The following is a 27,845-nucleotide window of genomic DNA, read 5'->3' as shown; positions in this document are numbered from 1 at the left end:
AAAAGCTGTTGTGAACCCGAGAGGGGTCTGAGCCTGGAAGAGGGGGACCCAGGGATGAGGAATCATCACCCTAAACAAAATTGGAAAGGAACTTTTTATTTATTATTTAGAAAATACCAAATCCTCGAAGGCAAGAGCCTTTTGAGAGAAGAGAGACTTGGCTATCGAGACTTCTGATAGCTGAGAACTGAACTGTCATCTCGTGCTGGGAAAGCTCGAAAGTGTGCTGTGCTCAAAGGTCCCATCTTGTCCCGTGCTCAAAACGTGGGGAAGGGAGAACACGGCTAACACATCCTGACATATTATTTGTGAACAATTGTTTCTTTTTATGAATCCTATCCCACACTTTTTCTATTTAGTTGTAAGGTTTGGCAATCAGTTTTTTAGTATAGGCCCTTTTGATTTGGCAAGACACCACAAAGAATGCCTTATTTTTCATTTGATGGTTGAAGCTTTCTCCCATCTTAGATTTAGAGTTTTTCCAACCTGCATATTCAGTTTAATAAACACCCTTGAACGGTGATCACTTGTGTCTACTGTAATCACTTGTGTCTGTCTTTACTGTTACCACCATGAGTTCCTCACACATGGGAGGCCAGAATGAATATTTTTTTTATTTCACTGGTATTATTACAATAAGAGAACCACAGGCCTTCAAGCCTACACATCTATCAGGATTGCCCTAGCATGTTCTCGAGCACCTCAGGCTCACAGCATGAAACATGTTACAATTGTGGACTATCCAATGCTGCCTCGGGAAACAACCATAGCATATGACATCACCCCTACTCCATTTGGTTGCACACTTGAACCCTGTTTAATTCTTCAGACAGAAATGCCCCAAAGCTAAAAACAAAACACTTTACCCTTCTAACCTTCCTTATATTTGTCAATTTCTCAATACCCTTTATAAAGTCCTGCCCAGCCTTGTGCTGCCAACATTCACCTTCTTACATAACCTACTTTTGGAATCAGCCACTTTCTGAAGTTGGCTTAGCAGTACCAGAATTATTCTTTTTGAAGTTACCAGAGGTACCATATGTAGACTCCCAATTATTATAAGCCTACATATCGTCCAAGATTGCCCAAGTATGCTGTAAAATTGCCTTGGAATTCTAATGAGTACATTAACACATATGGCATTGCCCCTCTAGAGGACAGTCCATATACCTTGGACTAACACACATCCTTACTAATACAAAGAAAGGCCTCGTACCAACTCTCTCCTTCCCAGCTTTCACTCCTACTTACTACACTCTTTCTCATGCTGTTCTTTTCCAGCAGACTAAGGGCTGGTTTCGTCGACGGGGCACATTAGGCCACGGACAAGGATTGGCACTTTGAATCTACTACGGTGCTGATGTGCCACAGATCAAAAGCATAGTAGCATAACATTTCTATCATCTACTATGTCAAGAAATATTAGGAGATGAATCACATCATCTGGATTAAACAGAGACACTAAATAAAAAAAAAATCAGCACAGAGTAATAACATTCAAACATTTACGTTGGTTTACATGCCTTACCCATCTAACATCACTGAGTGCCACAAATTCTAGGAACATTTCACATTTGTCCCTTCCCTGGATGTTGGACTCGAGGCATTACAGTCAAAGTTCTATTGACAACAAACACTGTCTGGATTGTAATGCAAACAAAAATAAGTGAAATGGCATTTCAGTCTTTGACAAGGATTTATTGAAAACATGTATCGCTTTTTTGATACATCTAGGAGTCACATATTTAAATTGTACGCCTGTGCAGGGATCTGTGATATTCACCTTCTCTGGAATCACGGCCAACATGTTTGCACTGGATTTCAGAGAATTATGCAACCTTGACTTGTGACTATTTGCAGTGCTGTTGGTAAGGTCCCAGACATGCAGACTACCTTTTATTTTCCTGGGAAACCTGCTCTCTGATCACTTTCTCCACACACCATTTAGAATTTAGTAAGGGACAAAGTGACAATCTTTTAGAGTAACCTGAAATATGGTTGTGCCTTCTCTAGAGTGATAAACAACATACTATAAAGCTGGTAACAGAAAAGCGTGTGACTGACAGTCCTACCCTTAACTGACTGGATCTCGGACTGCAATTTTTGGCTCTCAGTTTGGTCACCTTTCCCCCTAAACTGAGCAATCATCCTCCTCTATATACTTTGATTCATAGTGAGCCATTTTCTTGGTACAGTCTTGAACTCGATTTATTTGATATCCAGTATGCAATATTGAAAGCAAAAATGTCTAATGCCTGTAACCCGAATGGGCTTTCGAATATGACATTTAAATCAAATCCATCGCCTTGGTCAAAGGTTCTGTTTGAGATGCACTATAATATTTTGAGCCATTGTATTTTCCCGAGTTCATGGAAGGATGCAACAGTGGTGGTTATCTGTAAATCAAGCGATCAGGTTAATCCATCTAATTACCGTCCGATATCGCTCCAGGATGCGTCCTATAAAATATTTTCGACATTTATCTTGCAAGTCCTTAATATCTGGGCTAAGCAAGTGAAATATTTAGATTATAAACAAACTGGGTTTAAAAAAGGCCCTTCCTCGAAGCATATAAGTGCCCTATGCATGGTTTTCTGAACAGTGATCCCCGGAGTTCCCCAAATCTTACAGAGTGTTTGTAATGTCCCACTGGGGTGGGTGGATGGGTAGGGGAAGTTAGAACGGTTTTATCCTGTTTACTTTTGTTTTTAATTGAGCTTGAGTGGTTATAACCCTAATTCTCTGTTTACTGCTTTTATGTATGACTGCTCTCGCTCGGAAAATGTTCAATAAAAATAATTTTGAAGAAAAAAAAAAAGGCTCCAACACCTCTCTGAATTGTCTTGTGCTTCGCCTCTTGACCAATCAGGCCGAGGGGACACATCGACACCTAGATTTTACCTTCCAGGACATAAGCAACGCATTCGATTGTGTCCTCAAAGCTAAACATTGGGAAATTCAACAATCATAGGGCTGCCCTCCCATTTTGTTGGCTATGTTACATGAACTCCATTCGGATATAAAGCTTCATATTAAGTTGGATCAGCAGGGTAACCTACCCAACTAGGTCTTTAGCAAGCAAGATTTGTGCCAAGGTGGCATCGTGGACCCTTTTCCTTTTTTTTGTACATTGAATTTCATTGATTTCAAAAGAACATTGAAAGATAAAGATCAACCTGAGAGCACAAGCACTCTCTAGAAGTTTACAGCTCTGGAACTTTCATAGGAACTTGTTTTCCTCCCCCCTCCACCTTCCACCCTCTAGTCCTTTGAACCACAATAAAACCTATGTGTAAACCTTCGGGCCTCAAATAAACAATCCAGTCCTGTGGCAGTCGGGCGCATTTCTACTAATCCTAATCCACCTAAATCCTGTAACTGTTTGTATCTTTGCCTGGGCCGAGCCAAAGTGTCTTTGCCATAAGGGTTCTACTTCACCTTGTCCCAAATCTTTTGCAAAATTGCTGCCATTCCCCCTCCACATCCGCACTACCACTGTGAATTGCTGCTGTAATCTAAGATAAATGTCCTTTGCTGTGTCTGCCATTATTTTAGACTGGGGAGCTTCCCACGCTTCCAATGTCTGACTCAGCATGCCCTAGCCACCAACAGGAGAAAGTGTACCATGGACGGCAGGGGGGTGCCATTCCTCCTCCTGATTAACAAAGCCAAACAACACCAGCATAGGGTCCAACTTCCATTCCCTCCCCCGCACATCCTTGATCCACCCCAGAACCTCTGCCCAATACATCTGGACCTTCGGTCAACCCCACCACATGTGCCAGTAATCCGCTTGGTTTCTGCAACCATGCCAGCATATGGAATTCGCCATAGGAAACATTTTAGATAACCGCACCGGGTCATATTGCCATTGGTGTAGTAGCTTCAGGCCATAGAGTTTGTACTGGCAGGATATGGCCATTTTACAGGCCCTCCTACATGTGAGTTGCCATAGATATCCAAATCCCAGGCTCATATCCTGTTCACATTTCTGTCATAGGCCCTACACTACATTCCCCTTTCTTTACAGAAAGGCGCTATAGAGTAGCGAGATGAGACCCCTCATCTCTGTGTGACCATCAATTACTTTTTCAAATGGGGTAAGGTATCTTTGTATCTTACCTTCCATTTCTCTGCTCTGAAAAAACCTTTCAATCAGAGGTATAGAAGCACAGGCAACCTTCCTACCCTCAAGCTCGTTTCCAACTCCTGGACGCCTATACATTTCCACCGCTCCCACAATTGACCCAGTATAGGAAGTCCTGCCTCAAACAATTTTTGGTATTTATCCAGCTCAGGTATCTTGTCATGCACCGGGGTGGGGGGGGCAGGGCAGATATGACTCATTGGGGAGGGCCATGAGGTGATTCTGTGTCCTAGCTCCCTTATTTAGTACCTCCCAGTAAACCTCCAGAAGCAGGTGTTCCCCGATTCTCCTTGGAAGCCGAACCATAGGGACCCAGAGCCATTCCCCTATGGTAGCTGGGTGCAGGTGTTGGTTTTCCAGGAAACCCCATTGTTTTTCGCGGTCCTCCCACAGGTGTGGGACTGCTGCTCTGAGCTGAGCCGCCATGTATTGTAATGGCAGGTCTGATTAAGGGGTGGTAACTGGCTGCACCTAGGTCTTCCCCTGGCCTCACTATGGTGACTCCCAGATATTGTATACTTTCCAGCTGGATTTCTAGCCTTAAAGGCCGGAGTGCTTCGACATTTCTTTTGTCATCCCAGCAAAGGGAAACACCACTGATTTGTCCTTATTCACCTTAAAGCCTGAGTAATGTCCATATTCCTCAATTATTGCTAGGGCCGCTAGGGTTGAGCTCAGGGGGTTCATCAGGTGTAACAGGACGTCACCAGCATATAACCCCACCTTGAATTCCCCATCACCAACCCTAATCCCTTCCATCTGTGCAGCCCCTCTAAGTCATTCCGCCAACACCTCCCTCGTAAGCGCGAACAGGAGCTGAGAGAGTGGGCAGCCCTGCCTTATACCCCTCATCAATTTGATGGGCCTCAATAGTCTCTTATTGACCATCACGGGAGCCACTGGGGAATCATACAACGCCTGTATCCCCTTAAGGAACCGGGCCCCCATCCCCTACTTCCGCAGAAGCCCACAGAGGAAGTCCCAGTCAACCCGGTCAAAAGCTTTCTCAGCATCAAGGGAGACCAGTACTGGGTTGCCCTCTTTTTCCACTGCGGCATCCATCAAATACAGTGTCTTACATACTGTGTCGGCCTCCTGTCGTCCCCGGATGAACCCCACCTTGACAGAATGGACCATTTTATGCACGAGCCCCTCCATTCTCGTGGCCAGGATCCTGGTAAAGATCTAAGCATCAACATTTAAAAGGGAGATCGGACGGTAGGATTTACAGTTCTTTGAGTCCCTTCCTGCCTTATGTATAACGTATGATGGCTCTCCCAAACGAGGGGGGGTGCCTTCCCCGAAGCCAGGATGTTATCAAACAATTTAGCCAAGTGTTGGGCCAGGCCACCCGTGAATACCTTATAGAATCCTGCTGTATAATCTTATTCGCCAGGGGCCTTCCCCACCTTGAATCCTCTGATGGCTCTCAGTACTTCCTCCTGTGTGATTGGTTTCTCCAGGTCAGTGGCCTCACTTTCCAGGGGGGTGGGGAGGGAGACCTCGCTCAAATATCTATCAAACTCCCCCTACTCCACCTCCCTCTCTGTTCCGTACAGTTGATCAGAGAATGAGGCAAATTCCTGGGCAACTACCCTTGTCGTTGAATGTGATTGTGCCCCGAGTCCACCACTATGGAGACCCACCTGTCAGCTCTCTGACCCCAAAGCCTTGATGCCAGCAAGGCATTCGCCTTGTTCCCCTTCTCATAGTATCTTTGTTTGAGAAACTGTAAGCCTGATACCAGCTTCCCCATTGCGAGCACCCTCAGCTCGGTTCGTTTCTCTCTTGCTGTTCTCAATTTGTTATCGTCCTTCCTCCCTCCCTTGTATAACTCAGCTTCCAGCCTCCAGATCTCCCCCCTCAGTTTCTCCACTCAGTGGGTCATCACCCTCTTCTTTGAGGCACCCTGCCTTATCAGAAGGCCCCTCCATGTGGCTTTAGCTGCCTCCTAAACTGTACAGAGATCTACCTATCCTGTGTCATTTATTCTGAGGTATTCCTCTATGGATTCTCTCATTTCCTTGGCAAAGGCCAGGTCCTTCAGTAGGATATCATTGCAGCGCCAGAGTAATTTCCTAGGTCGGAGACCCGTCAAAACTACACCCATGCCGAACATGTCATGGTATGACTAGCTAATGGGACTAATATCACTGGTCGTTACTCTCTGGACATGCTGATGGTGAACAAACCAGTAGTCTATGCTTGTTCGGGACCCGTGGACCAGGGAAAAGAACGTAAAGCCTCTTGTGGCTGGGTGGCATTCCCTCCAAACATCAATTCAACCCTCATCAATCATGTATCAAGGAGTCCTCCCTCCACTTGTGTGCCCCCACTTCCGGATGTACCCTGACCCCCACTGTGATCCAGGAGCCGATCTGCCCACATATTCAAGTCACCTCCCAGCAAGAGGAGTCCCACCTTTCCGGAGAGTATCTCTCCCATGACACCCTGTAAGAACTGAGTCTGGCCCATGCTCGGGCAGTACACTGTGGCGATGGTCACCGGAACTCCCTCCATAGTCCCAGATACCACCAGGGTCCTCCCATCCTCCCTCCTCCAAACCTGTGGCTCACCTTTATGAATCCTCTGATTAAGGAGGATACCCACTCCTCCCTTCTTAGTAGGTCCTTATGCCCAAAACGCCTGACCGACTTGAGCTCCTGGGATGTGCCTCTTCTCCCCCCGAATCAGCCTCGTCTCTTGGACCAGCAGCACATCTAGGCCCCTATTTCGGAACTCTGCCCAGCAGCGATTGCTTCGTGGGGGAGTTCAGACCCTTGACATTTAGAGTCCCCATCTTAAGCGCATCGGCTCGGACCATTACATCAGGTTGTGTCATTCTGAGAGTTAATCAAATGCCCCAACCGCTCTATTCTCCTTGAGCCCCTGGAATCCATCTGTTTCTGGGCTGTCCCTCTCCACCCACCCGGTCCCCTCTATCCTGGGACCCCTTCTTTCTCCGAGAGATGCCCATCATGTGATGGGCCATCAGAGGTGACCAATCCTTCGCCCACTGTCTGCCTTCAATAGCACTCACCTGGCGTGTCATGGATAAGGTTGAATCCAAAAAGACCCCAAAGGTTTTGACTGCTGGTGAGTGGGTGTGTTGTCGATGATGAACGTCTGGTATTGTGAGTAGAGTTTTCTAAGCAGTTCTTTGGATTCTACAAGGAGGATCTCGGTTTTGTCCCCATTAAGACATAGTCCATTGGCTGACATCCATTTCTGAATGGATATATATATGTTATCCAAGGCGGTAGCAACTTGTGCAAAGGAGCCAGTGGTGGGAGTAGGACTTGGGTGTCGTCAGCATAGTCAGTGTAGGCTATGCCTCGATCGTCCAAGTCCTTGAAGAGGGGAAGGGTGAAAATATTGTAGAGCGTGGGGGCTGTGCAAGAACCTTGTGGGACACCACAGAGTAGGGTGGTGGGAGCTACACATGCGTGGTCTGAGAAGAACCTCATGAGTCTCCCCTTGAGAAAGGAAGCTATCCAAGGTGGAGAAGTGAGCAGCATTTATAAGGTGTTTGCGCAGACTGTCATGATCCACGAGATCAAAGGCCGCCGACAAGTCCAGTAGGAGGAGAAGTGCCGGTTGGCCTTTGTCAACTAGGTTGCCTAATTGGATCTTAAGATCCAATAGGGCCGACTAACTGCCCTGTCCTGGTCGGAAACCAAACTGCCTCTTCCCTAGGATGTTTTTAGATTCAAGGAACTGTTGAATTTGGGTGTGGGCAACTCTGTCCACATTTTATTTTAGAAGGAATGGGACCGTGGTGATTGGTCTGTAGTTATTTGGAGATTCAGGGTCTAGATTGGGCTTTTTGAGTAGAGGTCGTACCCAAGCTTCTTTAAGGCTGGACGGGACTGGACAGGACTGAATTAGACTTAAACGAGGCGTTGATGAATGATGTCAGAAATGGGGCTAGGGAATCAACACAATCTTTAACTAAGGAGGCAGGGCAGGCATCCCTTTTGCAGTTGGAGGGTTTGATTCTCTGGATGATGTCCTGTCCTTCTAACTCAGTTAATGTAACGCTCACCTGGCTCCCACGGAGGCGCTGGTCTGGTCTGGGTTGCTGTGGCCTCTTCAAGCGTGATGCGCGGAATTCGGACCACCGATTGAACAGGACCCCCAAATCTTGCTTGTCTGGCCCGTAGGAATATCCTTCTGCAGATGAGAAAGGGGATTAACTGTCTGCTGAATAATGTGCTTGCTCCCCCCTTTGCCCCTTCGTTCTCCTCTGACTTCCTCCAAAACCCCCGGTTTAAGCTCACCTTATGGTTTGGAAGGATGAACTCTCCATCCTGCTTCTGGTGCAGGGGCGCGCGTTCGTCCAGTTACTTCACTGGTTTTCAGAATGGCGCTGGCAAATCCACTTGACTTTACTGAGCGATACGCCGTAAGTATGAAGATGCAAAAGTTCAAGTGTGAGCCTCCTTTTATGTTGTCTTTTTCTGTCCTTTATTTCAGGTGCAGAACAAAGGCGATGCGTTGAGGGGTTAAATTGCCGGGGTAAAATCAGGTGAGTCAGTGATGAGGGCGACCCCTCCAAATGTCTTTATAATTCCCCAGTAATGTCTTTTGTCCTTTCCCCATAGGGGCCGGGGTGCGGTACCTGCCAGAGATGTGGCGCCGACCCGAGATGTGGAATGGCTCACCAAGAAGAGCCGGTAAATAATATGGCTGAAAATCCAGCTTTCCTCTTGTGTTCCCTTGCTCACCTTTTGTCTCTTCTTCTCTCCCTTAGGTGCGGTCCAGAGATGTGGCGACCGGCACTGAGAGCCGCGATGGAGCCGGGCGGCGTCTCGGGAACAGGTGAGTGAAGCGCGGCGCTGCAGCGAGCAACACAGTGCTTTTAAATGGAAGTCTTCCTTCAGGAATGCTGGCGTGAAGATTCCGGATGCAGGTAAGAAGGTTGAAATAGTTCTTGGTTTTCACCTTTCTCTTCTCTTATTCCCTTACAGGTGTTCCAGGTTCGAGGCGGGCGTGGCTGGAGTCCAGGTGCAGGAGCAGACACGGTGAGCGTTCAGCTGCTGGGATGCAGAACAACGCGAAGCACGTGTGGCTGTCTGGGTGTGGCTTAAATAGCCTTGGATGAAGTTCCAGGTGAGTATTGTTCCACAGCCCCACCCAAGTAACAAAATAGTTCCTTCAGAAAAATAGTCCCTCCTAAGCCTCATTTGGCTTGGTTCTTCATGCAGCATGGTCTGCATCAGGTGAGTGTGCAGCATGGTCTGCTTCAGGTAAGTGCACCAAACACTTCCCTTTATGAGCCTGGCGCCTATGGCGCCAGGACTGATGTCCAACATGAGCCTGGCGCCAACGGCGCCAGGACAGAGTCCAAAGAGCCCCTATAAAGGGCCACTGGGCTTTTACCCGGGGGCGTGGTGCCTGCTCCCGGGGATGCTGGGCCTGGCCTGGTGCTCCCGGGGTAGGCATCATGACAGCTAACTCCCTAAAGGAAAAGAGCGTTTTTGCTGCAGAGGCTGACTTGGACTCGGGGCAGGCCGTCCTTTGAACATTGGATGCGGGTCCGTCATTTATGTGTACTTTGGGGAGGAAGTTGTGATGGTTGTTGATTGTCGTTTTGAAGGAGTTCAATTTTGCTAATCATTGCTTTTTGGACGCTGGTGCACTAGGACTCGTCTTTGATAACTGCTTGTGTGTTGGTGAACAGTGAGGCCAGTTCTTTAAATATAGAGAACAGCTCCTTAGATTCTGAGGTGGCATTGGTGACCCTGTCATTGTACGAAGCTGACTCAGCTAGAATAATAGCTTTTTTTTGGTAAGCGTTTTATTGGTTATATATGTGCAGATAATCATGGAAATGTTCTTAGTATTTGTATAAGGTTTTATAAGGATATTTATGTAAATTGCTCACGTATTCTCAATTGTGAACATTTTTTTGTATACACCATGGCACAATAAATACACTTTGTATTCCTATGTCCACTTTTCGAACTTCTGAGGGATCAGGGTTCAGACTGGTGGTGATCACCCATGATCAATTAGAATAGATGTTTTTCCAACATATCATGGCATATGTACGCAGAAACACCTGGAAGAAGCAGCAGTGTGTAGACATGTACAGAGTATTTGTGAGTGACAAAGTCGAATGGCCAGCTATCCAATAATAGTATAGAGTTGCATTTTGGGCAAAGCATAGTTGCATAACTCCGATTTAAGAAGTAAGGCTATATAACAGGTGGCACTTTATCATTAGTCTGGAATGGTTCCCAGAAAGGGGAACTCTATGTTAGAGTCTCTTCGACCAACAAACTACATCCTATTTTTTAAAAGATCACTCGTAATAGATTTGTAACTTTGGCCCATTTTTCTGTTTTTTTACCACACTGTATTTGATGTACTTTTGTGTACATATTTCTCAGTTGTGTATTGATTCTTGGTTTTTACGTACAAACAGTCCATTTTCATTAATAATTCAGTTTCTGGCTTAAGTGCTTGTTTGGAAGTTTTCCACTTAACTTCTGCAAATTGTCAACTGATAGACAGTTGGTAAATTTCACACAATTGAAAATGTTCACATTTTAGTTGATGAAATAGGGTAGAATAGCATATACTATGCATAATCCTATCCAAGCTTGAAAGCAACCAGTTTGTGAAGATCGGAAACAAGTATCTAGGTTTGTTTGACGGACTCATCTGATGATGTTAAGACCTGAACTAGAATTCGCTGCACACGGCTTGGTACCTGCCCCCTATTCACGCAATTGCATTCATTGCTGGAAAATGGCAACTGTATTTTAATCTTTCTTTTAAAAACATTCTTTACGGGACGTGGCCGGACGAGGACCCGTACGGATGGCTCCTTCGTAGGCTCTGGGACCCTCTTCCACAACAAGGCACAAATCCTCCTTAAAAATCGCCCGAATTGCAAGGGAAAACGACTAAAGCATACAAGAGTGCCTGGAGCATCATCAGGGAAAAGATGAGGCGGTGAGACATGGCCTTAAGGAAGTTTGCAGCAGTTTTATGGCACGGTCCAGACTTCTCGTCAAGATGGCGGCTCAGACCCGGTGATTGAGCGTCGGAGCTACGGAGGGAACCTGCGGCTGGTGAGCAAACCTTAAGAGACACGCCGACGGAGGAATGGATCTACGGGGGACAGCAGCCCCAGACGCGTGAAGGTATGGCATATAATTAGCCCAGAACGGAGAAAGGTTGGTGGCGGCCCCTCCCCCTTTCCCCTCCTTGCCATTGTGGCTATAACAACGGTGTCTGGAGGCCGGAGAACTGCTGGAAGGAGCCCAAGAGGAGCAACAGAGCCTGGGAGCCAGCTTGTGGCACTGGGGGCGGAGGACTAGCAGACAACAGGCGCCAGCATGGCGAGTGCGGGTGGCGGCGGTTGAAGGGGAGAGGCCACTCCAGAGGACACCGGACGCCAGGTCGGGCGTACTTCCGCCCCCCACCCCTCCCCTCAACGAGGTGAGGACGGGTGGGGGTTGGCAGAGTGGGCGCCGTTCGCCTGCTGGAAGAACCCAAAACTCCACAATAGTCGGTCCTTGTGTGTAACCAAGGGCTGACTGGAAATACTAATGTAAACCCACTGACCAGCCCCACAGGCTTTGAAACACAGCACCCTGCCTAATAACGTCACTCACAATTGAACGGCCAAGCCAGAACACTTTGGGGTCTGCACTACCCAATCCCCCAAGACCAAAACGGGGGCAAGAATTCAACAAAGCCATCATATTCTCCCTAATAAAAGTCCTCAAAATCATCACTCCTGCATTTCAATATAGCGATAACGTAGCAGAGGTCCTAGTACAATGAGGAGTACCTGGTGTTATTAAAGCAAGAAATGCCCTACGAATGAAGTACCAACACCAGTGCAGAAGGTTAAGGGAGCAAAACTAGGAGCCTCCCAAAGCGACAGGCAGGCACGGCAGAGACCCAAAAACCGGCAGAAGCTCGGGGAACCTCAGGGGCACCTGAATTGGAAGAGGACATCACTAGTGGGAACCTTTGGGGCCTTACAGGGGCAGCAGACCCAGGAGGGCTCAACTGGCTGGTGGGCAAAGGGAGTCAATTACGCTAGCAAAAGTCCTGTTGGGGACTGCTGAAGGGGGGGAACTAAAAAGCAATGTTCGATTCAGGGGTGCAGTTCGCGGTAGCGGGGGCAAACACTCGAAAACTTCTACAGGCTTTAAAATAAGGGGGAGGGGTGGGGGGCACAAGGGGGGGGAACTAGACCCCAATTTTCCCGGGTAGGCACTGGACCTGATGAGTTGTGTCAAGTCCACAGTGAATGTTCAATGGGGAATTTTGAGGTTTGGGGTTAAGGAGGTGGGGGGGGGGAGTTTGGTCACTAGGGGGGGTGGTTACACATGGCATACATGAGATATCGGAAAGGGCAGAAGAGCTTAGGAAACTTAAGATAAGCACAGTATCAAAGCATAGAATGGCTGAATTAACATTTGTCACGCTAAATGGCGAGGGGCTTAACTCCCCAATTAAACGAAAATCCATGATGAATAGGCTTGGGGATATGCGGGCCTCTGTGGTATGGATGGAGGAAATGCATCTGCTCCCAGACGATGAATACAGACTAAGGCACAGGGCTTTTCCTATTGAATACTTCGCTTCTAGTGGGACGAAAAAACAGGGGGAGTGGGCATTCTGCTGGCTAAGGGTATCAATTTCGAGAAACAATTTGTAAAGAAAGATCCAGAAGGCCGCTATTTGATAGTGGGAGGGAAATGGGCAACAGGTTACGTTGATATCGATTTACACCCCCAACGAAGGGCAGGATCGCTTCTTGATGAAATTGCTATCCTTCATCGCACAATGGGGAGTGGGGCAGGTCCTGATGGGGGGGTGATTTTAATGGGGTGATGGATGCTGGGATGGACAAAACTCTTCCGGCTACCTCCAATGACCATACGTTCAGACAGGCTCTAGCAAAATTCATCAGGGACTTACACCTAAAAGAGAGGTGGCTTTTTTTCACCCACAAGAAAAAGCATACACCCACTATTCTGCGGTGCACAGGGGCCACTCCCGGATCGATATGGTGCTGATCTCGGACTTGCTAATCCCACAAGTCACGGGACTGGAGTAAGGTGCCTATCAGACCACGCCCCGGTCCTCTTAATGGTGGAACCTTTGAGCCCACAGGAACAGCCCCTTAAACCATGGCATCTAAACGAGGTAATACTGAAATATGTAGCCCTCAGAGCAGACATAGAACAGGGCTTGAAGAATTATTTTCAGGAAAATGATACACCTGGAATAAACTGGGCCACTATCTGGGACGCTAGTAAAGCAGTTGTAAGGGGAGAATCCATCGTACACACAGCAAATTATATCGAGAGACGAGAAAGTGTGAAGCGGGACATGGAAGCCAAAGTGGCAGAGGCCAAGACGGAGTATAAAAATAGGGGTTCGCAAAAAGCATGGCGGGAATTTTAATAAAGTTAGGTCAGCACTGGAATCCCATCCGGCGGACGAAGCTGTGCACCTCCTCGTGCGAACCAAACAATTTTACTATATAAATGGGGATAAAGCCAACCGATTCCTTGCAGCCAAATTAAGACAGCAGAAAACTCGGAACCACATAGTCCAACTTAAAAACCGGGAGGGGAACCTGCTGCAGGGGGAGGAGAAAATAGAGGTGATACATTCATACTATACCGAAAACCTGAAAGGGGAGGACCTGCAGGAGGCGGCGCAGATAGCATTCCTAAACCAGATAACCCTGCTGCAAATTAGAGATTCGGACAGGCAAATGCTAGAAGCACCTATAACGGAGGAAGAAGTGGAAGAGGTTATAGGGGCACTGAAAGGGAATAAATCCCCAGGCCCAGATGGGCTAAGTAAAGCGTATTACAAAATGTTTAGAGCTACTCTAGGGGGCCCCCTAACGAGGCTGTTTAATTCCATCCGGGATTCCGGGAGGATCTCCCGAGATATGAGTCCGGCAACCACAGTATTACTATTAAAACCGGATAGGGACCCGGTGGACTGTGTGAGTTACCGCCCCATATCGTTACTAAACGGAGATGCGAAAATCTATTCCACAGTACTGGCCCGTAGACTAGCAGGTGTCCTACCGGGGATAATTCACCCAGATCAAGCTGGCTTTTCTACAAGGGGACACACATACGACAACATTCGTAGAGCCATGGATACAATCGATTGGGGTCGGAGTACAGGACAGCGGTTCTCTGTACTGGCGATGGACGCCTCCAGAGCCTTTGATAATCTACACTGGGGGTTTCTACAGCTGACCCTTGAGAAGTTTGGGTGTGGTCCGATCTTTACCCGCATGGTAATGGCCAATTTTGTACTTCCATCTACACGACTAATGGTTAATGGGCGGCTCACAGATAGCAACCCCCATCCAGAAGGGCACGAGGCAGGGGTGTCCACTATCGCCGCTGATTTTTGCTATGGCCATGGAGCCGCTGGCACAGAGGGCCCGCAATGACCCAGGAATTCAAGGGGTGGAGGTAAGCGCGGGGTGGGGAGGGAATCTCAAAAGATGGCTCTCTACGCCGACAACGTCCTCCTGTTCCGGAAGGACACAGCATACTCACTTCCAAGGGGCACAGATCTGCTAGATGGGTTTGTGAGGGTCTCAGGGTTCTATATCAATTATCCTAAATCTAAGGCACTTAACGTTACCTAGAGGACAGAACAGGTGTCAGAGTGGGAGGATAGGTACCCGTTGAAATGGGAACAGAAAGCGGAAAAATATCTGGGAATACAGTTGACCCCCAAGTACGAAAGACTATAGGGGTCCAATATTCCGGACCTACTGAAAGCACTGGCAGGAGACCTGAAGCGCTGGGATATGCAGGAACTGTCATGGTTGGCACGGATAATGGCTGTTAAAATGACTTTGCTCCCTATTTTCTTATATGTGATAGGCGCTCTCCCAATACGCATCCCGGGCCCATCAATCCAAAAACTACAGAGGGAGGTGATGTCCTTTATTTGGAGGGGAAAGAAACCGAGGGTCCCCAAGAATGTATTATTTAGGCCACAAGCTTTGTGGGGATTGGGGGTCCCGGAATTCCGCAGATATTTATGGGCAGCACAGGTAGCTCTCATGTTACAATGGTCACCTAGAGAAAATCATAACCAATAGGCAACCCTCGAAGAAGAAGCAACTAAGGCTCACTTGGGAAGCCTTGCCTACCTTGCAGAACGACAGAGGCAAAGAGGGCACATTACTGGAGTCAACCAAGGCCACCCTATGGTATTGGGACAAAGCACTGAGGGGCAGGAAGGTAAAAGCGAGGGGGGTCCTCTCGCACTGGTTGGTCACAACCCAGATTTCACCCCAGGGATGCAGACTGACTTTTGGGCACATTGGTGGGCCGGGGGGGAGGGAGCAAACCCTGACAATGAAGGATCTTTATGAGGAAGGAACACCCCTAACATTCGAGAGCTGCAAAGCCAAATTTGATATACCGGAATATGAAAGATTCCATTATATTCAACTCAGACACAGGATTTCCAACAGGAAGGTCCGGGAGGGGGCAACTCGGGACCCAGTGGGGCTGGAACTCACGATAAAAGAAGGCCAGCCGGAAAAAAGAGTGTCGAAATTGAATCGCTTGATGGGGTCGGTAGATCCAGAAGAAACTCTCACGTATATGCAAAGATGAGGCTGATGTGGGGAGGCCAATCTCTGGGGAGACCTGGAGTCATATATGGCAAAGGGCCGCCAAAACCTCCAAATGCACTTCAATTAAAGAGGCAGCATACAAAATGTGTCTGAGGTGGTATATGACGCCAGCACACATGCACTCCATTAGCCCAGGATTACCCCATATTCTGCTGCAGAGGCTGCAGACAACCTGGGGATTTAATTCACATGTGGTGGTCCTGCACGGTGGCAGAGATATACCTGGAGGAGATTTTTGAGCCATATCAGGGAGATAATGAGGGTGCAACTGCCTTTTGATCCGGTGTTGGTCCAAGTGGGGGAGGCAGTCGAGGGGTGTTATGCGAACTCTGGGTCCAAAGCCAGCCTTATCACCCATATGTTGAGCGCTGCCAGAATCACCCTGGCGCAAGCATGGAAGAACAAGCAAGGTGCCGGTAGTGGCCATGTCTTGGGTGAGACTATGGGGGGTGATGGCCATGGAAAAAGTGAGGGCATTAACTCATGGTTCTTATTCAAAATACCTGAATACTTGGATGCCACTGCATGAATTCACAGATGACAAGGAGCTGATGTACTTCAAGCCTAAATTACTTCGCAAAATACTGGTTATTTGAAAGTGCAAATCTTGGGCCAAAAAGGCAATCCAGCCCAGAAGACACTCAGGAAAGCTGAAACATGTAGCACTCCACCCAAATGTCTGGAAGTTATGTTTGGAGGGTTTGAGCAATTTATGAGCAAACGAAACCCAAAGACTGGAGCAAATAATGGGGAAAGGCTAACACTTGCTACTCTCTAAAGCATACATGTTTGTAACTAAGGCTCTAAATAAAATAAAAAAAAACATTCTTTACAATTCTAAAATATTTACACTGATCTCAACTTTGGCACCCACATGACCAAGAAAAGCCTTTAAAGTGGTTTCCATCACACAGCAGGGTCTACTCATCGACAGGGCTAAAATAAATGTCCAAAGAAAACACTTCATCCATATAAGCAACATCAAATGCGCATACACAGACCAATTCAGCCCTTCAGAAAGAAATACTTCTATATTATATTATATTAACGGCCCTCCTGGATTGTCGGGTAGTTGAGCTGCAGAAGGTACATTAATCTGCTTATTCCATGCGTGTGACATTACCCTGCTTCTCCCTAATCAATGCTACTTTCCCCATTTCCCAATTTCCCCATCCATGTGCACGTGGGACAGATAATGCAGCTGTGTAGATTTTTATAGTGTAGGACATTTTCCTGAATAATCTCTTATTCTGCAAATAACGGGAAAGCATGTTTTTATGTGCTCAGATACCAGCTGAAGTATTGGGCATCTTTCATGTTGTAAGGCATGTACATCATGATCCAAGTATGCAATCTAATCATGTTGTAAATGGGTGAAAGTGATAGTTAGTATTCCCATTTTCCCTAACGGAGAAAGCACACAGCCAGATATAGATTGCACTTTGTACGAGCATTGGCAAGCTAAACATGCTAGACACAGTAGCCAAGTCATGGGTAACAACCATGTGGACCAAAGACATTTTAGAAGTGCGATTTGTGCAATTGATACGGGCAGAGTATCATTCAGAAGCGTCACAGAAGAATAATTTGCAGCTAAAAGAGACCGGTGGTGTAGCCTTGTTATCTGACCTTTAAAAGATCATCCACATCCACTTTTCCTAGGAAACGGGTATACATCCACGACAGATTCAAATAGAAAAACATACAGCATCGATGTTCATTAATACTGAAAGTTTAAAATCTAACTACTAAGAATTTGAGGCAAAATCTCAACAATTTAGGAGTATGGGAACTTTGACTTCTATATTACCACCAACATCTTTACCACATTGTTTACTATGTTTTGATCTGATATTCCAAGAGCGTCTAATTATTCAATAACATGGTGCTAAATCATGATTTAGAATTACTATTAACTTTGGTGAATTTCTATCTTGTGCCAATGGACTCAGATATGTCATTTTGCCGACACACTACTTCAGCCCTAAATGTGGTAGTTTGTGGGTTAAGCCCTCGCCTTTGGCATGGTGCATTCCTGAACTTCACAAGTCCAAATCCAGGAATGTCAGACTCAGCCCTTTATCCTCTCAAGGTCAATACATTGTGTACCGTTATCTTGGGTGACGCACCGCTGTTATTACAGAGCTTAAAAGTGGGAGGAATCTGGCAAGAAGCACTGCAGAAATGCCCAGTATTAATTTACCACACCTCTCACCCATGACACAGGAAACAATTTCCAAACAGTCATCAATATTCTGAATCAATCTAAGAACAATGAGTCAACTCAAACTAACTTTCAATGCCCAACATCTTACCTGTTGAATGTATAGGGTTGTCATGGTGATCACATGGTTTATGTATGAGCAGCTTCCAATTTCCTCCACATTGTCTAGATTTCTGTGGGAACATCAATACATTACTAGCACAATGCAGCAGCCTTTAACTTAGTTTTTATATACCAGTAAAAAAGCAATAACAACAGTTGGTCAGACAAGGGCAGCTGTTCTTAGGATGTGTAAGATAACTCAAGGGATGTATGCTGCATCTGTACAAGTATTCAACAGTGGCATGTCCATTCTCACCCAACTACAAAGCTATGCTGATATCCAGAGTAGTTGTCAGACTTAGGGATGGCAACCTCAGGCAAACATGTGGATCCCAGGGATGACCAGAGAATGACATGCACAATCAATGCACCTTGATTGCTTTATATAGCATTGGTAGAAATAGAAGGTGCACTCTGATTTGATGGCAAATAGCTCAACCTTTTAACCATGTATCCACACTAGGGCCAGAAGGTGAAAGAATACAAGTTTGATAAATACTTTCTAAGGGTTTAAAGTACAGCAGTTCTTGCACTTTGTGAAGCACATAGCTCACAGTGTTGCTACACATCTTGCTTCTCTCTTCAACTCTTCTCTTGAGAATGCCACGTTTCCCTAATCACGTAAAACAGCTACTGTCATTCCTCTCTTTAAGAAACCTGCCCTGATCCCAAATATCCGGTCAACATTGGCACTCTCTTCGACCACACTATTCCAAAATCCTACACCTAGTAGTAAGCAATCGACTCACTGAGTTCCTTGATACAACCTCCGGGACCTACTTCAATCTGGCTTCCGACCTCTGCATTCTACTGAGACAGCTTTCGTCAATTTCAGCTACTTCATCTCTTTCATCATGCAAACCTTTCATCTATTCTTATTCTTCTCAATCTCTCTGCTGCCTTCGATATTGTCGACCATTCTGACCTTCTCTCTACATTCTCTCTGAATGGCATCAGAGATATAGCCCTTGCTTGGTTTGCTTCATGCCTTGTCTATAGACACTTCAGGTGTCTTGGTACAGCCTTACCTCCCCACTCACCCACCTTGCTGTTGGAGTCCCCTAAGGGTGTAGCTTTGGTTGACTTCTCTTCACTCTCTATACTTCAGCTCTTTGCATCCAGATCTCCTCTTACAACCTCTCCCATCAACTCTTCGCTGAAGAAACCCAGATCATCTTCTCCTTTCACTACTTATCAGACTGGCTGTTGCAAAAAATTTCAAACTCTGACATCAAATATTGGATGGCATCTTATTCTCTCGAGCTCAACTCGAGGTAGACTGATGTTCTCTACTTCCCCGCCAAACAGGCTATCCCTTCCTCACCCCTCTTCTTCTCTTACCCCCTTTCTTACTCCCCTCCGCTCATAACTTTGGTGCCATCCTCGGCCATTCACACAACTTCTCGCTCTTCATCTCCAAATCTTCAAGTGCAGACAGACTCAACCTCCTCAATATCAGAAAAATCTGTCATCTTCTTGCTTTCAATACTGTTTAACAGCTAATCGCCCCCTTAGACCTTTCTAGAACAGACTACTGTTCCAGTCTCCTCTATGGCCTTCCCAACTATGCTTTTTCACCTTTGGACAAAGCCCTCAACTTCGCGTTCCGCACACTTTTCAACCTTTCTTGTTTTGCCTCTGCACGTCCCCCCAATTGGCTGGCTATCTATGAAACAAAACGGCTAAGTATAAAGCTTTTCTCATCTTCAGAATTATCCATGGACCCCCACCCACCACCCTACCTATTTGCTCATCACACTCCCTACTCTCCTCCTCACTCATTACGATCATCCGCTTCTCCCCTCCTTACCACCACACGAGCTCTGTGTACTTGATCTTGTTCTTGCCCTCTCTCCCTCCCTCCCTCCCTCGCTCCCCCTGGAATGCTCTTCCTCTCCCTCTGCGTACTACTCCAACTATACACCGTCATTAAATCCATCCACAAGGCCCTCCTTCTTTCTGAGGACTCTGTCTCCTAGCATTCTATGCTAGTGCATCACCCTGTTTCCTCTCTCCTTACTCTTCATGGACAACCCTAAAGCACTTTTCCATCACTCTACCATCCTTAATTTAGCACTTCCTCCACCATCACGTTCATATGCCATTCTGTTCTGTCCCTAGTTTATGTTTCCACCTTCCCCTGCAACGTCTGTTCTTCAAGTCACAATCTCTCACCCCATTGCTCAACCCATTGTAAAGGACCCATGTCCTCTCCACGCTGTTATCAATGGTACATTTTATAAGCATTTTTGTTACAAAAATGTATTTCTTTCCCTGTGATTGTTGTAAATAAATAAAGATGATCTATGGATACCTCAACCCAGTAGAACATGCTGCAGGTAATTAAAGCTGAAAGGAGGGATATCGCAGAGAGCATCAATTACCAAAATAGCACTGTAAATCATTCACCAGCGTGGGCTTCAACAAAGACACAAGACTAACGATATCCATCACTCTCAGTAAAGTATAATCAGGCATTTTCAAAAATGTTTTCAGTCTATTTCTGCGACTATGTGTCTTTAATTATATATTTTTTCAAATATATTTTATTGATTTTGTTACCAGCATTCATTCAACAGATAACATGTAAATACAGCCAGGTAAGGTATCCGATACACTGCAAATTTATACAAGGCAAGGATGATGTCTTTTGCCGGACAAGTCCTGAGTGGCTGTATAACGTTTTGGTAACCAAGAAGAAAAAAGTCCACCCCAACCCCTCCCAACAGCCCACCCCACACATCTTGGTAAGAAATTTAACTCTAAATCAAATGTTTGTTTCACAACACCACTTTCTTATCAGAACAGGGTAACAAATCATTGACACTCCTTTTTGTATGGCCGAGGCTATTGGGGCTAAATGAATAATGCAATCTTACTTATAATATTGGGTCACCTTCCCCCGGTTACAACGCTGCCTACATATGCGCGTCTCTGTGCGCAGCGTAATATTCCAGTAAGGGGAGCCAGGTCATATCTTTATGGGAATGTGTTTCCAACAATGCAGCCGTGATGCTCTCCCCATCTGGCATATCTCGTGAGCGTTGTTCAACCGTTCCTTTTTTTTGGGTAGAGTGTTACATTTCCATCTAATTGTTAGGCAGACTAACCGCCAAGAGCAAGTTCCTGGGTATGCGTGACAGCACTGTGCTTGTTCCCTCAGTGTCCGTTTCTACCCCAAGCAATATTAATAATGGGGATAGGCTTCTAAGAATACCATCAATGGGCCAATGTCCTTCCAGTACTTCTGAACTTTCTGACAGCTCCACCACTGATGGCAGTAATCGTAAACTTCGGGGCAACCCCTCCAACAATACGGAGTAACCCCTGGGTTCATTTTTTCTAATCTTTGCGGGGTTCGGTGCCATCGCATTAGTAACCTCCCACTATGCAGCTTGTACTGCATGGATATTGAAGTGGACCAAACCGCTCTATGTATCACTGCCCAGGTGTCCCAGCAATCTTGCAGACCCAACTCTGCCTCCCATTTAGTCTGTGTGCTTGGTTACAGTAGGTGGCCTCTATTGATTAAGGCAACATATAATTTTACGACCCGAACTTTCACCGAAGGGTCAACCTTCATGGAGTATTGAAGCACTTGTACTTCCTGAAGCCTTGCGCACAGCCCCTCTATGGCAAAGAGGCTGTCGCCTTGTCTATTGGACTCTGGGCATTCAGGCAGTGTCTCGGACTGTTCCTTGTGTTCCTGATCGCAAGCCCTCCAAGACTCCTTGAGCCTCCTCCTCTTACATAACACGATACCACTCTCCGTCATACTCAAAGCTCAGTGAAAAGGGGAACCACCATTGATATTGCTCTTCTTGCTCCTGCAGTCAGGTTGTTAGTGGGCTGCAACCATCTCACTTAAGAGTGTGGTGCTGACAGGTCCTGGAATATTCTAATGCTGGATCCTTCAAATTCGATGGGATTCTTTTCCCTCGCCCTCTGTAGGATGTTTAGTTTTTGTTTAAAGTAGTGACATTTGGCAAGGTCAGACCTCCGGCCATTTGCGGGACCCCCAGCCCTGGGTATTCCTTCGAACTCAAAGCCTGCAGGCGTTGGGGGGGTCAAAAAGCGAAGCAATCAGGGCCTTCACACTTTTCTCCAAGGAAGATTGGGATTCGCCCGGCTTCTCGCTGAGGCCCATTATGCATATATTTGCTATCCGCTCACCGTTTTCCAGGTCATCCAATTTGAGCGCCAAGTCTCTTTCCTTTTGTTCCAGTCCAAGAACCGAGTTTCACTATTCATTGCCGTGAGATCGCCAAATAATTGATTGTTTTGAAGAGCCTCTATAAGAACCTTGACTTTGACCATTCTAGATTGCAGATCGGGGTCCTTCTCAGTCAAACTAAATTTAATTGATCATATTTCTCCTAGTAAGAGTTGGCTGTCTGCCTTGCTTGAGCTGTCATGGTCTGCCCCTGGGATATCCGGCGGGCTCACCGCCTGCCGTGATTCCATATCTGCTGATTTGCGGTGAAAGCTGCGCAGCCTGAGCTCTGTGCGTGGATTCCCGGTTGATGTCGAACGTGTGCATTTGCACTCTCACAATGGGGTGGTGGTCTGTGCTATGTCAGCAACGTTTGCTGTGTGCCCAGTCAACTTGCTGAAAGGCTCTCTCAACCATGTGTGTTTATTTTCTGCTCTCCTGATCCCTTCACTATTACACATCTACGCCTTGGCACTGCACTCGCCAGGGCATCTTTGCTAATTCACTGGCTGTGCTATGGGTGGGTTGTTTGAATTCCACAAAGGTGGCTGTTACCTCCCCACTCTTGAAAGTGCTCTTTTCAACATGTCAGGGCACCTTACAATTGTTTAATACGAGGGGCTGGTTCCTGTTAATATGACTCTAGTGAAGTGCTGGTGCGCCCCAGTGAAACAGCCACCCAACAGCTGTGAGCCACGGTTCAACAGAATTGTCTGTAGTGATGTCCTCGAGTGAAGCACTGTGTTGCTGGCCAGACTGCTGGTTTATCTCTTTGTGCCCAGCGGGGGCCCCCACCACGGGCAACGCACACCCATAGCACTGCACTTTACGGCAAGGGACCTCCCCGGGCTTATGTTGCTGGCCTTGTGCAGTGGGGCCGACGTGGCTATCTTCTGCCGACCCGAATTATCAGAGTCAACAGCGCTGATGTTTATTTGTGTTGCGTACCTTCCTTACCACCTACGACTCATGTCGGGTGGAACGTAGCGGCAGTCCGTGCACTGCAAAGCCTTCTTATCCCCCTCTCAGTGCCGGCAAATCGGGTCCCTTCCTCTACGCTATTTTAGCATCCGCCAAACTTGCTTTGTGGTTGCAGGCTGCGTTCCAGTCCAGACAGAGTTCGTTTATCTGAGGGCGCTGCTATGTCCCCGCTTCGGTAGAGAGCTCAGGCTTCAATCTCTGGTGTCGGTTTGTGATTATCCGCGCTATTTACAGATTATTCCACCATTGTTCTTTACTCTGTGAGGGAGATGATGGCTCAAGCTGCCATACGTCTGCACCCCCTGATGGTCTCCATGAGTCTATACTTTTGTAGGATTTTACAAGTTCCCTGTTAAAATTTATTTTATTGGTTTCAAATAGGACTCACAGCTACTTCAGAGGGGGAGGGGACAAAATAGTGCACACAAATGTGAGGAGGCCAACCAGGAAGGATTGATCAGTGGTAGGTCCAAATGTCTCTCAGGGCTGCGACTGTTGGATATTCAGACTAGTTGGGTACCTTCTAAAATCAGTCTCTAACTGAAGGAACAAAAGGAAATTCCAAAGGGAAGAGACTTGAGAGAAAGGGTGTAGCACAAAAGCAATTCTATTTCAGTGACTAGCACGTTTTGGGGGTCTGGTCGGGTTGTTAGAACACATCAGATTTGTCCTGTAGACAGAGGTATGGCTGCGTGCTCCTTTATAGACATGCAGAGGGTCTGATTTCCATACTCTGCCTGATTTGCAGCTAATAACGTGATCAATATCACTCCTGTGCAGTGTTTGAGGTGGGTGTGCGCAGTGCACCTCTACTTTTTTTTATATTAAGGTTTTGCAGTTACTATACTTTTGTTTTGAAAAGAAACAATTCCGGAATGGTTTTGTTTTAAAATAAAATTGTAGGAAGAAGTTGAAACTTGCACTTCAGTGCACTGCGTAGGGGGTCACATTGCCAGAGGTATGACGTTCCCTTAAACATCTGGCGCGTTTCATTTTTTGCTTTTGTCTTATTGGGGATTGGAACCTGGAACCTGCTGGATCAGCTTCAACCTCACATCACGGTGAGCTATCGTGGAACTGCTGGGTTGCTGTTATTTTGACAGTGGCCTCCTTGGGACAAAGCCCATTCCTAAACCCCATCATAGCCCTCCTCCCGCAGAAATCAGTATTTTTCTTTTAAGCAACATGAAAATATTGCAGGCACATCTGCATGTGCAGTTAATGGGTAGGCGGGAGGGGTGGATTTAATCTTTAGCATGCCCCTTAAGAGGTGCAAATGTTGGGCGATTAGAAAGGGAGGGTGCGTAAAGCTGCATGCTGTGGGGGGCAATGCATAAAGGTAATGGGGTTGTTTAAAAGGAATTTGCATTTTCTTTCACTTTTTATTTCAGCCTTTACACAGAGGTGGACGTGGAATGGAGGAAAGGCGGGACGGAGGTCTGGTGTTTGTATTGCGTTGGGGAGTGGCGATGGGGTTTGTGGGCAGCAGGGGTGGTCCCAGCAGGAAACATAGTTCCACTACTTATTTTCGTACACTTCGGCCACTGTTCCTACGCTAACGACAAAACTATAATTTAACCTCTTCAGCAACTCTCGCCTCTTCACACCATCATAACCTTAGCTTAGATGCCATAAATATTTTTATGAAAATCATCGGACTACAAACTAACACAGGCAAGACTGACCATATCTTCTTCAGGAAAAAAAAGGCAGTTTCTTAAAAACCGTTCTCCAGTCTCCAAAATGTGCATTACCCAGGTCTTTTAAGTGACATTTGCTACTCCCAATGGATCTCTGGCTGGGAGCTGTAGTTTAGAACATTACAAGCTCAAAGATTGTGCCTGCTCCTCCTCAGATAAATAAAGCACTAGAAACAGCAGCTGCCACAATGCACAACTTTACTACTGCTACATGCACTACGCTTTCGAATAACTATCCTTTTTAATTTGACCACATCATTTGTGCCAGGCGAGTTCTTAACTGGATTGCCATTCTTCGACCGGATGAGATTGGATGCCTGAAATATAATGCCTTAACTCCCAAATGCCACTTGCCTCAATTCAAAGTGACAGCTTATGACCGAATGTGACAGCTTGGATCTTCTGTCCTGGCCTACTAGCCACTGCTACCTACTGGTTTATCCCCAGACAGAGGTAGAGGCTTCTCCAATCGTGCACCAAAATATGAAACCGTGCCTCTTGATCATTTCCAGACAGACCTCTAACTGTCTGTACCTATGATTGAAACTAAACTATTGCCTCATTTAGGCCTTCCCAGTGCACGCCCTTGTTTTATTTTAGTTAAGGATAGCACATTATACAAATGCTGCCACTTATGTCAAAACATTACTGACAGCTCAGTACACGAAATCCATCTTTGGAAACTAGTATGGGATTCCTGAACATCTACTCTCGCTGGATGAACCAAGAGATTTACTGTAGAAAATAATATAGTATTTACCACTGCCTGTGCTTAGAGTGGACCCTTTGCGTTCATGTTGGTGCCTTCAGCAATAGGAAGCTGACTTGCCTCCTATTGGTAATGCTCAGACCAAATCACATTCTAGAACACATTCCAGAACTTGTTCGCATAATTGATTACATTTGTTTTTAGTGACTATTTTTTTAAAAACGAGAAATAGGGACGCAGAAACATCAATATTTACCCATTCAATGACAATTATGGTCATACCCACATAACAATGACACATTATCCTATTACTTCATTTTACCCCTCAAACAGGAAGCCCACTAGCCAACACATTTTGTTACAGTTCTGTCCAAATGCACCCAAAAAAGAAACCATCTTCATGCCCCCCTGCCCATGCCCACGTCCGTTTAGCTGATCGATTTCCCGAAAAAAGACAGTGAAACTTCATTTGCAAGTATTTCTGTCCTTCAGGGTCAATTCAACCATCCCTGGCATGCCTAAACTCCTCTCATCCTCTTAATAGTCTTATATTTGGGTTTGTCTCTCTCAATATATTTCCAGAAAGGCACACTATTGACCCTCTAACTCTCCTTGGATTCACTAAGGGCTGTTAACTTCACCATTTCCCAAATATCCCAGGATTCCAACAACCATTCCTACTTTGTCTGGGTGCTCGGCTGTTTCCATACCACAGCCAAGCAAGTTTTTGCTGCCAGTAACAGATTGTGTGATATGTGGTGCAAGCTATGGACACCTACATCTTCCACCGGTTAGCCCAAATAGAACCAGAAAGGGATTCTGCTCTCGATGAACCACATCTAGCTCCTTGATCCAGTACAACAACTCCTTCCAGAACTCCTCTTAAATGCTACAATCCCACCACATGTGCCAGTAGGTCAATCTCCCACCACACCCACTCCATCATTGTGTGCTAAACCCCTGAAACATTTGCAAAAGAGTGCTGGTGCGTATAATCTCATAAGTAGCAGTTTGATATTAAGTAATTCATACTGGCAGGATATAGAGGCCTTAAAAGGACCCCTTTCAAATGGAGGTAATGGAAAGCTGGCACACGTAATCATCCCAACTTCCATTCCAGCTGTGTCAGCGATATGAACAGAACCTCCCGCCAGAACTGAACCGCTCACTCCACTCCCACCACATAACGAGGCTGCAACCTTCTCATTCTGTAATGTCATGTCTGAAAGAAAGTTGTCAACTTTGACAACTTTTTGTAAAAAGTCTGCGTGGTTAACCTATAACAAACAATCCTTTTGTCATTATTTCTTTTCTTCAGCAAAAGGCCTGCACTTTGAAAAAGTATGGAAAGGTTTCTTCTTAAAAAATGTCCTACTCCTAAAAAGTTATTAAAAGCTAGTCACAAACTTTAAAATAGTAAGTCCAACTATGTTAATATATTTTAAAGAAATATACGCAACTTTGATACCTGAACATAGGCAGGCAGCCCTTTTTTTTCAACCATGTTTTACATAGCTCTTAAGATACCCACGTTACAAATCTCCTAAACAACATTTACATGTTTTAGCAAACAATATCAACTTTTCAAAGTTACAAGCAAGCTTTAAAAAGATATGATTACTAATGAAAGAGGTATTTTTTATTTATTTAATTGCTTATGGTTTAAAAAAACATTTTCAATAGAAATACAATATTACTGCTAGAAAACAAAACTAAAATGTTACAGATTACAGTGGTAAAAATATTAAAAATTACACAGAAGATATTTCAGATGAAATATTATAGATTAAAACCTTCATAATTTCATGTCGGTAATTTAACAATTCATTACAAAAAAATAAATCAATTTAGTTGGTGGGGGGGAAGAGTACAGTGGCGATAAATCTTTGAATTGCTATATCTAATGAAGTTTCATTGCTGTTAAGTATTGTTCCCCAAAACCCCTCTGTATTTAAAATACGAGTATCCTATACATATCGATTCAAAAGGTTATTTATCGAAGTTCAGCCAAATGCTTACAGTCAATTACAAGGTGTTTGATAGTTTATACGTTCATCGCACAATACCTACATACGCACTCAGAACTTCTTTGGTCGGAAGCAGATTC

The 27,845-nt window shown here is 45.8% G+C and overlaps 1 protein-coding gene across 2 annotated transcripts in view; it reads right to left on the bottom strand.

Annotated features, from left to right (window-relative positions):
- Positions 1–27,845, bottom strand: part of NBEAL1 (neurobeachin like 1) — a 2,018,929-nt gene that overhangs the window by 1,657,776 nt on the left and 333,308 nt on the right. For both annotated transcript variants that reach the window (XM_069615520.1, XM_069615521.1), the window contains exon 5: positions 18,125–18,206. In XM_069615520.1, coding sequence (XP_069471621.1) covers positions 18,125–18,206 — 82 coding nt within the window. The remainder of the gene's footprint in view (positions 1–18,124; positions 18,207–27,845) is intronic.

This window comes from Ambystoma mexicanum, chromosome 9, assembly GCF_040938575.1.
Source record: "Ambystoma mexicanum isolate Mex_15411 chromosome 9, UKY_AmexF1_1, whole genome shotgun sequence".
Lineage (NCBI taxonomy): Eukaryota > Metazoa > Chordata > Amphibia > Caudata > Ambystomatidae > Ambystoma > Ambystoma mexicanum.
This window is presented reverse-complemented; position numbering and strand designations above follow the sequence as displayed.